Raw genomic sequence first — 13,203 nt, forward strand, 5'->3', positions numbered from 1 at the left:
ACCGCTGTCCTGCATTCTCCCACTGCTAGCCCGCATGAGAACAGTCAATCATATTGATAGCCCCCGATCACCCAGGGGCTCCATGGTACTCGGAGATGACTCAAATGTTGGTTGCGCCATCATGGTTGGAGTGCCGTTGGTTATCTGATTCAGTAATCAGAACCATACAGGCTTCACATGCAAGTTCCACATCCATGTTGTATGCCAGCAAATGGAACGTGTTCCACGGGGTCCACGGGGTCCACATTCTCTGTGTGCTGTCAGGTTGAGAGCGTGCTCTCATTCCTACAGTTCATGTTTGACAAGCAGCGCTCACCCGCCACCATTAAGGTGTTTGCGGCAGCGATTTTAGCTTGTCATGAGGGGTTTGGCAGAGACACCGTCTTCAGCCAAGCTCTAGTTTCTATTGGGAACGCAGCGGCTTAGGCCAATGCCTAGAGCCACTCTGCCCCAGTGGGATTTGATTGTGTTACTCGAGGCGCTCAGCGAGACGCCGTTCGAGCCATTGAATCAAATTCCCCTCAAGATGTTGTCTCCGAAGACGGCACTGTTGCTTGCTTTGACTACGGCCAAGCGCGTCAGTGATTTGTGTGCTTTTTCGACGGGACCCGACTGCCTTGCCATCAATGGCGATTTTAGCAGAGCGTGTTACGTCCTAACCCAGAATTTATGCAGAAGGTTATTAAGAGCTCATTTAGGGCATAGACTGTTGCGCTGTGGGCCTTCTCCCCCTCCCCATGTGGAGAGGAGGGACTTCATCGCCTGTGCACGGCGATGATTAGGTCATTGCCTCAGCTATTTGTGTGTCACAGTGCTAGTACACTTGGTAGACCACTTTCTAAACAGCGGCTGTCTAATTGGCTTTGTGAAGGCATTTAGATGGCTTATGAGGCGGTAGGGCGGCCATTACCTCAGGGTGTAAAGAGCCCACTCCACTCGTGGAGAAGAGGATAGAGAGGATAGAGGACTTCAGGTGTAGAGGATATTTTTGCAGCAGCGTCGTGGTCGTGGTCGTCACGGTCTCCTTTGATCTGATTCTACCTGTCGTCTAACTCTAGCTCGTTCTGTACTCAGCGTGGCTGAAGGGAGAACTTGAGTTAAAGGATGCAGGACTATTGGGCGGGGTTCCCAGTAGGTCCACTCTTTTTTTTTCAAGGAGAGAGACGTGACCTCTGTTTGACACAGTCAGTACAGTAGAGAATGTCTTGACTGCCCACCTGTGTGTCACTGTGTTGGGGCAGCGTGATGAGGGAACTAGTACTGTAACTACTGTTACTTTACTATTAGAATGGTCACTAAATTTGATGGAATATTGAGGTATCAACTATCTGCTGAGTCAGATTAGTATGACCCATATTCTATTATCTGCCCACGAATCATTGGCTTTGCATATTGATTGAGTGTGGCGGTTTACACTGAGAAATCTGTGAGTATGTCTTCTAAACTGTTTGCTGATGGGAACGCTAGAGCTAAGGTGAGACGTGCAGGACTAATGGACAGGGTTTCCATCAGCTTTTTCCTATTAGAATGACTACATTACATGGCTCCTGGGGTGGTACAGTAGAGTCATGTCTATGACTGTGTTTGGGCTGATGGATTAGGGATATTGTTCTGTAACTAGTATTACAGTACTACTAGACCAATCTTAAAATTGACAGAATATTGAAGTATCATCTATCTGCTTGTACAGATTAGCTCATTATGTTTATCTACCCAGTTAGACTTGGCAGGGAGTACATTTTGGGAGTGTTTCGCTCCGCCTTAAACCACTGTAGAACAATAGTTACCGCAGTGTAACTCCAGTTCTATGAGTGGAGCAGAGCCCCACAGGGCTTAAGGCCCTGCCGACCCCCAGTCTTGCTGAAGATCATTTTCGGGAGGCTGATTGTGGGGGAGCATCCCATTATATAGGGACAGCTGTACTCCTATTGCCTGCAGGTGCGTGCATAATTTTCTCTCAGGCTATTCACTGCCTAGGCAGTGGGGTTAACTTCTTGGCACATCCATCCCGTTAGCGGGATCATTTTCGTCAACATCCGCTGAATTGCAGAGTGCCAAATTCAAATTAAATGACAAAAAATATTTAATTGTCATGAAATCGCAAGTGCAATATAGCAAAACACAGTTTAGCTTGTTGTTAATCCACCTGGTGTATCAGATTTCAAAAAAGCTTTACAGCAAAAGCTATCCAAGCGTTTGTTAGGACATCTCTCTCAGCAGACAAAACATTACAAACAGCTAGCAGCAAAGTAGATTGGTCACTAAATTCAGAAAAGCAATAAAATTAATCTCCAGATGTTTGCACTCACGAGACTCCCAGTTACACAATAAATGTTCCTTTTGTTCGATAAAGATTATTTTTATATCCAAATACCTCCATTTGGTTGGCGCGTTTTGTTCAGAAATCCACAGGCTCATGATGGGCAGACGAACATTCCAAATAGTATCTGTAAAGTTCGTAGAAACATGTCATACGTTTTTTATAATCAAGCTTCAGGTTGTTTTTACAATAAATAATCGATCATATTTCAACCGGACCGTATGTGATCGTTTCAGAATAAAAGCCTGAAACTATGTCTAAAGACTGTTCACACCATGTGGAAGCCATAGGGAAATATGGTTGACATCCCTTTAAATGAAGGGAAGGCATGCAATGGAACAGGGAGATTTGTTTCTCTTAGGCACTTCCTGGTTGGATTTTCCTCAGGTTTTCACCTGCAATATCAGTTATGTTATTCTCACAGACAATATTTTGACAGTTTTGGAAACTTTAGATTGCTTTCTATCCTAATCTGACAACTATATGCATAGTATAGATTCTGGGTCTGAGAAATAGGCAGTTTTATTTGGGTACGTTTTTCATCCAAAGATTATCAAAGTACTGCCCCCTACACTCAACAGGTTAACCACTAGGAGCAGAACTCCCTTATTGGGCTCCACTCCACTCATAGAACTGGTTACTATTGCTTCCATTCAGTCAGCGCATAAAATGGCTTGGCCTGGCCAAAAAATGCATTCCTTTCTTGAAACATTAATATCTTAACAGCCTATATATCTACTATACACTGTTTTGCACAGTGGTGAACCTATAGACCTTCAGTGTGCGACAGGTTGTGATTCTGAAAGGACAGCAGCCGTAATGCCAGCACACTCATGTAGGAGAGTGCACTTTTTGTAAAACACAAAGAGCCAGTGGTTTAGTGGAGGGTATACGCAGGTATAAACCGTATACCCACTTTTTTTTCAGTGGGCATTGCTTATACTCACTTCTTAATCCCTTCTGATGCGTATCAAAATAGTGTGGTGGAGGTATACGACTTACCAATTATGTAGTACAATAGAGAAATCATGCACAAAGTAGCTTACGCAATTGCAAAGCATGTGAAATATATTCACACATGGCCTAGTTTCAACGAAATATCATCTGCAGGCAGCTAGAGTGTGCAGCTCTCAACTGGTTTTGGCATGGAGCAGCTCACAGAAGAATGACATCGGGAGACAGGCCCTGACATGCCCACCCACTGGGGAGCCAGGTCCTGACATGCCCACCCGCCGTGGAGCCAGGCCCTGAAAGGCCCACCCGCCGGGGAGCCAGGCCCTGACAGGCCCACCCAATGGGAAGCCAGGCCCTGACAGGTCCACCCAATGGGGAGCCAGGCCCTGACAGGTCCACCCGCTGGGGAGCCAGACCCTGACATGCCCACCCGCTGGGGAGCCAGGCCCTGACATGCCCACCCGCTGGGGAGCCAGGCCCTGAAAGGCCCACCCGCTGGGGAGCCAGGCCCTGACATGCCCACCCAATGGGGAGCCAGGCCCTGAAAGGCCCACCCAATCAGATTGATGTGGTTTAAGCATTGTTGTGGACTTTGACCATTACATTTCTGTATTTTGTCTATAAAAAAGCGTGATTTTCAGTTTGATCTGAAAATAGGAAAACTCATAAAAAAAAACAGGATATTCTGTCTATATTTCCTTCGCTGGGCAGGCCGTTTGGGAACACACAGCATAATGTTAAAGGATAAGCAGTTCATAAACTCTGCATAATAAGCCAGTAAGTAGGTTCCAATCATAAGAATACAAAAAACACAACCATTAACCATATCCCAATTGAAACTATTACTTCCCATTGCAAAAATCATTTCACTTTTAGCACACAAAGTAACCATTGACCTAAAGTTCAAAGTGGAACTAACAGCGTTTTAACTACTTTGCAGATATGAAAGAGACATTCATAATATCAGTCAAAAATGTCAAATTCACGGTTTATGTAACAAAACCAACTTCATAAGAGGTTTTAAAAATAGGTTATATTTGACTTAACATTCCATGACTTAGACAAAGGCATTGTTGGCAGAATATATGGATGCAGTTCAATGCATGATTAATATAATTCACCAATACATTTCTTGGTAGTCCAGAAAATATTGCTATCAGGTTGTAAATCACAGCCGGACTCGTACATTGTTTGCTGCCTCAATTTGGGATACACTGTTTCACTTTCAATTACTTCATATTCTGGACAAAAACTGACAAATATAACTAAGGCTGGGAATGTCAATACAATCAAACTAGCAAGGGCAACGATCACAAGTCAGTCATAACATGGCTAATAGGTTGGCGTATCAAAATTTATATAGCAAGCTAAAAACACAGTCTAATGTTAGCTAGCTAGCTGCTAGGAGGACTTTTTCTTTTCTTTTTTTCCCCCCCACCTTTATTTAACCAGGTAGGCTAGTTGAGAACAAGTTCTCATTTACAACTGCAACTTCTATATAGTGTGTGCAAAAGGCATGAGGAGGTAGGCAATAAATTGGCCATAGTAGCGAAGAATTACAATTTAGCAGATTAACACTGGAGTGATAAATTAGCAGATGATGATGTGCAAAAGAGCAGAAAAGTGTATGTAAAAGCATTATGGGGATGAGGTAGGTAGATTGGGTGGGCTATTTACAGATGGACTATGTACAGCTGCAGCGATCGGTTAGCTGCTCAGATAGCTGATGTTTATATTTGTTTAAGTCTCCAGCTTCAGCGATTTTTGCAATTCATTCCAGTCACTGGCAGCAGAGAACTGTAAGGAAAAGTGGCCAAAGAGGTGTTGGCTTTGGGGATGATCAGTGAGATATACCTGCTGGAACGTGTTGTTATCGTGTTGTGTTGTTATCGTGACCAGTGAGCTGAGATAAGGTGGAGCTTTACCTAGCATAAACTTATCGATGACCTGGAGCCAGTGGGTCTGGCGACGAAAATGAAGCGAGGACCAGCCGACTAGAGCATACAGGTCGCAGTGGTGGGTGGTATAAGGGGCTTTAGTGACAAAATGGGTGGCACTGCATCCAGTTTGCTGAGTAGAGTGTTGGAAGCTATTTTGTAGATGACATCGCCGAAATCGATGATCGGTAGGATAGTCAGTTTTACGAGGGTATGTTTGGCGGCGTGAGTGAAGGAGGCTTTGTTGTGAAATAGAAAGCCGATTCTAGATTTGATTTTGGATTGGAGATGTTTAATATGAGTCTGGAAGGAAAGTTTACAGTCTAACCAGACACCTAGGTATTTATAGTTGGCCACATATTCTAGGTCAGAACCGTGCAGGGTGGTGATGCTAGTCGGGCGGGCGGGTGCGGGCAGCGAACGGTTGAAAAGCATGCATTTGGTTTTACTAGTGTTTAAGAGCAGTTGGAGGCCACAGAAGGAGTGTTGTATGGCATTGAAGCTCGTTTGGAGGTTTGTTAGCATTGTGTCCAAGGAAGGGCCAGAAGTATACAGAATGGTGTCGTCTGCGTAGAGCTGCGTAGAGATGTCATGCCGTTGGAGGAGTGGATGAGTGACTAACTTTTTCCCCTCATTGTTTTTCAGTGCATCTCTAGCTGTGTATAGCCACATGTCATTTTGTTAGCTAGCAAGAACTTGACGGACTAGTATAGAGTTAGCATATATATCTCTTCCGTTTGCAAATTCACTCTGGCTATCTACTCCGATTTCAGAGCGCTCTCGTCTGAGTTTGCCAGAGTGCAGAACAACTGATCAATTTACGAACGCGCAACACCTGCTGAATGTGACGGGTGTCAGTAAACGTAGTCAAAAAAAGTAATCGTTTACATATCAAGAGTGTTTTGTTTTTTTAAACAGCCTAACCAGCTTTGCTACGGCAAGTTAAATGGTCAGAGTGAGGTGTTTTCTCATTTGTGCCTGGATGTAGCAAGCAAGCTTGACAACTAGCCAATTAGCTTTGATGCTTGGTTGGGACAAGCATGCATTGGCAGGCAAGCTGCAGAAGGACGAGGAGGCTACAATCCCCTTTGTTTATCAATGCAATTTTGATGGCCAACTAGCTGAAAAAGTTTGCAAGGGTTTATCTAATGTTTCTTTGCTTGATTTTAACTAATCTTGCTCTGGCTAACATTAGTTGTTGATCTTGTTGTTGTTTATGTGCATAACTGACGAAGAGAGAGCCTACCTTTTCATGGTTGTTCTAATGATCTTAACGTCAAGCTGTTGCAACTGCCTGTAATCACACAGTCGGGTTCAAAGTGAATGATGGCTGGCCTGTGTGACAAATGGCTTGTTTGTATTAAGGTCACCAGTCTGTGTAGACTCCAGTCCTGGGCAAGACAGATGTTTTTATTAATTTTTTACTGCGATGTCTATTAATTGTCCAAACGCATGGCCGCTTTCCCACTCTATATAAATTGCTATAGAATTTTCACAAATGCCTTTTTATACGTGATTCCCAAACATTCTAAGAACTTGTGAAAAAAAGAATGTGAAAATGGTCGCTGGTCAGATGTGTCATTCTTCCTGGGGGTGTATATGAACAGATTTGAATAAGATTTCAAGTTGCTACAATTCGCTCGGCTAGTGATGCCAGTGATGTGTTTCCACCAAAAGGACTTTTTTTTGCTTGAGTTTTCATGTACTGAATAAAAATCTTAAGTTCAATGTGTTTCCATTGCATTTTCAACTATTACAATAATTTTGTCACAAAAACTGTTGCATTAAATGACAAATGTCCCTATTTTGGTCTTGGCTGGTGCTCTCTAGCCAACAGCAGATACAGTACGAGTAGGCTACTCTACATTATGATGTTGTGGATAAGATCGAGCATATTTTTATTTGTCAAGAGGCAGTCAAGCATCGATCATCATGTCACAGAATAAGACACTCAATATTTATTGGAAAGGAGCATCAAGATCACCGTGAACTTTCACCACCCTGTGAAGTTCATTGTAACTTATTTCATCTGTAGCCAAATAAACTGCATGGTTGCTCGAGTCGTAGTGGGAGGATCACAAGCCATATCATCACGTGACTCCAAGTTTACTTCAATATGATGGTTATTATATCAGTATTTACCGACACAAAAAGATCCCACCATGTCGACTGAACAAATGATCTTTTGGCATTTATACAATTTTACAGAAATGTCCTGTTTCCATCACAGCTGTCATTACTTTTTTTTTTTACAAGGTATGACTTTATCCATATAAAAACTGTAGTTGGAAATGTGGTTTGTGGCAGTCAATTTTGGGGGAAATTATTTGTGCAGACTTTGTTTTACTGTGTGTGTGTCTGAGGGAAAGATGACACATTTCCACGAATAGCAAGAATAGGCTTATCATGAGATGCCCATCATAAGACATTGTGGACTTGATTTCTATTAGGCTTTGGGCAGGATCCAGATTTTCATACCGTCATACAATTCTTCTGCCATTCCGGGATATTACCAGCCTAACACACAAGGGGGCACAAAAAAAGGCCATTGTTGATATATTACCAAAATGCTAACAAAACAATGCACAAGTAATAGTGAAATCACACAAATGCTGTAAATGTTAACGAGCGAAAACGAATGTAAACTAATTGCAAAGATACGCGAATTCAGCTCATAAAGTTATAAGCATAGTTAATAGCTACCGAATGTCATTTTTGGTGAGTGTGGACATTTACAAGCGAAATTGAATGAGAGATTGTGCAAATGAACAAAGTTTTGATGCATGCTTTTCAGAAGGAAGAGCAGCATGTGTTCATGGAGAAGAACGGACAAGAAAAAAAATGCTAGTAGGAAGGACAGGGGAAAAAATGGCAGTAGTACAGAACTCTGATAACGGAGCTTATAATTGGCAGAAAGCCATTATAAGATATCTGATGGCAAATGTTTAGTAGTTAATTGCATACAATTGTAACATTACCTAATGTGCGCCGCACAACAGAGACTCGCTGATTATATATAGAGCGCTATGGACTATCCCATTGTGCCCTTTACAACAAACACGTTACTCCCTCAGCTGTTCTGGGGAACAACAGTAAGCTTCATAACGCAAAATAATGTGACAGGTGAAATGAAGAATGCAATGTGCTTTATCTGCTAATGTATTGCACAAGTTGACTACAGGTATTAACTTAAAAAGTAGCTACAAATAATCTCATTTTTGAGAAACTTCAAATATAGTTTTGACTGTATTGAAAAACCATTCTGACTTTTTTCCGAATACCCTTGTATACAGTATTTCCCCCGAGCCTACTTTCTACTCTTCTAAAGAAGCCGACTTGATCAATGTATCAAGGTCAGATTCCTCATTAATGTGTGTGCTTGTTTTTCAGGTCGGACGCTTCGAGGTGAACCTGATCAGTCCAGACAGTAAGACTGTGGTGCTGGAAAAGAGATTCAAAGACATCTCGTCCTGCTCTCAGGTTGGTAAACCTGGGTTTGTTTTTCACTCTACTGTTTTCCGTGTTTACATTCACATTCATCCAGCTCATCTCATCCCAATGCTACAGAGCTTTTCACAGGTGCAAATTCCCCAAACTTAACTAATTCTTGAACATATCTACTTCATGAATAAATAAATGCATTAGTTTGGGGGCTTGCATTGTCAGAGGATCATTTCTTAGTATTTTATTACAAATGCACATTACTTCGGCTCAGTCTTTCATCTTTTCATTGTCAAGGATTTACTTGACTACTAGTCCTACTAATATGATAGAAAATTGTATTTTGACACATCACGGAAAAAGGTGTTCGGTTCTAATTCTCAGAGTAAAAACTCAACGGACTCTATGAAAGCTCAAACCAAGTTTATTCTTCCCATAGGGGCAGTACAGCTGCAATAGACAAAGACACTGTTCACACAAGCGCTGATCTTTAGCCTCTAGTGACACCCCATCCCGTGAACGGGACCGTTGTCATCATTTGACACTAATTAGCATAACGCAATGGACATAAATCTTCCTAGAAAATCTTCCTATTCATGAAAATCACAAGTGAAATATATTGGAACACAGCTTAGCCTTTTGTTAATCACCCTGTCATCTCAGATCTTCAAAATATGCTTTACAGCCAAAGCTAGATAAGCATTTGTGTAAGTTTATCGATAGCCTAGCATAGCATTATGCGTTGCTAGCAGAAAAGCAATCAAATTAAATCGTTTACCTTTGAACTTCGGATGTTTTCACTCATGAGACTCCCAGGTAGATAGCCAAAGTTCATTTTTTCCCCAAATATTATTTTTGTAGGCGAAATAGCTCCGTTTGTTCTTCACGTTTGGCTGAGAAATCGACCGGAAATTGCGGTCACGACAACGGCGAAAAATATTCAAAATTAGCTCCATAATATCGACAGAAACATGGCAAACGTTGTTTATAATCAATCCTTAAGGTGTTAAGTCGATAATATATCAACCAAAAAGAAACCAAAAAATTGGTTTCTCAGTAGAAGCGATTGGAATAATGGCTACCTCTGTATTTTACGCAATCATTTTTCTGGGAGCATCAGGTGACCACTTGCGCAATGAAGCCGCCTATGGGTATTCTTCAACATAAATGCGTAAAACTACGTCACAATGCTGTAGACACCTTGGGGAATACGTAGAAAGCGTAATCTGGTTGATAGGGCATTCACAGCTCAATAGGGACGCATCGGAACGCAGGGCTTTCAAAAGATGAGTCACTTCCGGATTGGATTTTTCTCAGGTTTTCGCCTGTAACATCAGTTCTGTTATACTCAGACAATATTTTTACAGTTTTGGAAACTTTAGAGTGTTTTCTATCCTAAGCTGTCAATTATATGCATATTCTAGCATCTTGTTCTGACAAAATATCCCGTTTAATTTGGGAACGTTATTTTTCTAAAAAAGAAAATACTGCCCCCTAGTACCAACAGGTTAACCCTTTATCCTAGGCTGAGTCTCCTCCTACACATCTGTACAAGCACTGTATCTTTATTGCTAGGCAGGAAACTAAGTGATAAACTTTTCTTTCTCCCTTAACTTCTTACGGCTGAAATCCCGTTAATTCGATTTGACAACAGCCAGTGAAAGTGCAGGGCGCCAAATTCAAACAACAGAGATCTCTCAAACATTCAAGTGTTATACACCATTTCAAAGATAAACTGGTTGTTAATCCCACCACAGTGTCCGATTTCAAAAAGGCTTTACGACGAAAGCATACTATGCGATTATGTTAGGTCAGCACCTAGTCACAGAAAAACACAGCCATTTTTCCAGCCAAAGAGAGGGGTCACAAAAAGCAGAAATAGAGAGAACATGAATCACTAACCTTTGATCTTCATCAGATGACACTCATAGGACTTCATGTTACACATGTATGTTTTGTTCGATAAAGTTCATTTTTATATCCAAAAATCTGTTTACATTGGCGCGTTATGTTGAGTAATGTTTTGCTTCCAAAACATCCTGTGATTTTGCAGAGAGCTACATCAATTTACAGAAATACTCATCGTAAATGTTGATGAAAATACAAGGGTTATACAAGGAATTAAAGATATACTTCTCCTTAATGCAACCGCTGTGTCAGATTTCATAAAAGCTTTACGGAAGAAGCACACATGCAATAATCTGAGTACAGCGCTCAGAGACCAAAACAAGCCATACAGATACCCACCATGTTGTGGAGTCAACAGAAGTCAGAAATAGCATTATAAATATTCACTTACCTTTGATGATCTTCATCGGAATGCACTCCCAGGAATCCCAGTTCCACTATAAATGTTTGTTTTGTTCGATAAAGTCCATTTATGTCCAAATACCTCCTTTTTGTCCGCGAGTTTAGTTCACAAATCCAAATTCACAAGGCGCGGGCACTTAGTTCAGACGACAGTTCCATTACAGTTCGTAGAAACATGCTAAACAATGTATAGAATCAATCTTTAGGATGTTTTTATCATAAATCTTCGATAATATTCCAACCGGACAATTCCTTTGTCTTTAGAAAGGAAAAGTTACAGAGCTCGTGCTCACGGCCACGCGCGAGACTTAGCTCATGGCATTCTGCCAGACACCTGACTCAAACAGCTCTTATTCGCTCCCCCTTCTCAGTAGAAGCCTGAAACAAGGTTCTAAAGACTGTTGACATCTAGTGGAAGCCTTAGGAAGTGCAATCGGATCAAATTTGACACTGTATATTGGATAGGCAAAGACTTAACCTACAAACCTCAGATTTCCCACTTCCTGGTTGGATTTCTTCTCAGGTTTTTGCCTGCAATATGAGTTCTGTTATACTCAGACATCATTCAAACAGTTTTAGAGTGTTTTCTATCCAAATCTACTAATTATATGCATATCGTAGCTTCTGGGCCTGAGTAGCAGGTAGTTTACTCTGGGTACCTTATTCATCCAAGCTACTCAATACTGCCCCCCACAGCCATAAGAAGTTAACGTGACCTGACCTGACCTAGACCCCCTTCATCAATAATCCATGGCTCTCTCCCCTTATCAATGCCTGCCACGTGATCGTTTTCCCTACACTCAGTACATTCCAAGCGTAATTGCCCCCACCACATGCCTTCCTCCTACAGATAACCATTAACCTCTGGTGTAGCCCCTCGGCTATGGCACTCCTCAGGTCTCTATTAATGATTAATAACATTTAAAGTTCAGAAATGCATTCCTATCAAAGGTTAGTAAAACAATTACTTGAAGGGAGTCCAATGCCATATTTGGGGGAAAGACAATGCTCTTGTGTTATTGTTTGTACTTGATGTTTATAGCCTAATACATTTCAGCTAAGTATTGTTTAAACCAGGGACAGCCACTCAGTCCATAAAGGCTACATTATGCATTGCTGACGTCTTTCTCCACTTGCAAACAATGTTATATTAGGGGATTAAATTGATTTATAGAAAATGTAAATTGATTCATAGACGGTTGAGAAACCTCTCTCCAACCAGTCTCTCAAACATATACTGTGCTGTATAAACTACCAATGAATTCTATACTTAAACTTTACCAATGTAGTGTATCGTCTGTATTGTAACGTATCATGATATTTGATTTGTCTTGTGCGGTTTGCTTAGGGTATAAACAAGACGGACCACTTTGGGTTTATCTTTCGCGACCCGGGGGAGACTGGTCCGGGCCAGTATGTGTGCTACGTCTTCCAGTGTGCCAGCGAATCCCTGGTGAGTATTGGCTAGCTCCTCCCACTGCACACTCCCTGTGTACATCTCATTTGACATTATCAATCATAGTCTGCTGCTGGAAAAATTTATGTGTTATGGCTTTACATCCCCTGCTATATTGTGGATAAAGAGTTACCTGTCTAAAAGAACACAGAGGGTGCTCTTTAATGGAAGCCTCTTCAAAATAATCCAGGTAGAATCATCAATTCCCCAGGGCAGCTGTCTATGCCCCTTACTTTTTTCAATCTTTATTAACGACATGCCACTGGTTTTGAGTAAAGCCAGAGTGTCTGTATGCAGATGACTCAACACTATACATTTCAGCTACTACAACGACTGAAATGACAGCAACAATTAACAAAGAGCTGCAATTAGTTTTAGAATGGGTGGCAAGGAATAAGTTACCGCTAAATATGTATTTGGGACAAATCATTCACTAAAAGCGAAACCTCAACTACATACTGTATTAAATAATGTGGAAATTGAGAAACTGTCATTGTCCATAATATGCGCAACTCTGCCTACTTAACAGACCTGTCAACAAGGCAGGTCGCACTTGGACTACTGTTCAATAGTGTGGTCAGGTGCCACAAAGAGGGACTTAGGAAAATAGGCATAGACACATGCGTACACACACGATATCATACTCACTATACACACGTACACATGGATTTTATGTTGAAGTGGAGTTGGAGCCTGAGGGCACACACTTAGTGTGTTGTGAAATCTGTGATGAATGTATTGTAAATTGTTTAACTGCCTTCATTTTGCCGGACTCCAGGAAGAGT

The 13,203-nt window shown here is 41.5% G+C and overlaps 1 protein-coding gene across 2 annotated transcripts in view; it reads left to right on the forward strand.

The window, feature by feature from the left end:
* Positions 1-13,203, forward strand: part of tbc1d4 (TBC1 domain family, member 4) — a 139,850-nt gene that overhangs the window by 38,282 nt on the left and 88,365 nt on the right. For both annotated transcript variants that reach the window (XM_021578614.2, XM_021578615.2), the window contains exons 5-6: positions 8,602-8,691; positions 12,311-12,415. In XM_021578614.2, coding sequence (XP_021434289.2) covers positions 8,602-8,691; positions 12,311-12,415 — 195 coding nt within the window. The remainder of the gene's footprint in view (positions 1-8,601; positions 8,692-12,310; positions 12,416-13,203) is intronic.

The sequence above is a fragment of the Oncorhynchus mykiss genome, chromosome 22 (genome assembly GCF_013265735.2).
Source record: "Oncorhynchus mykiss isolate Arlee chromosome 22, USDA_OmykA_1.1, whole genome shotgun sequence".
In the NCBI taxonomy this organism is placed as follows: domain Eukaryota; kingdom Metazoa; phylum Chordata; class Actinopteri; order Salmoniformes; family Salmonidae; genus Oncorhynchus; species Oncorhynchus mykiss.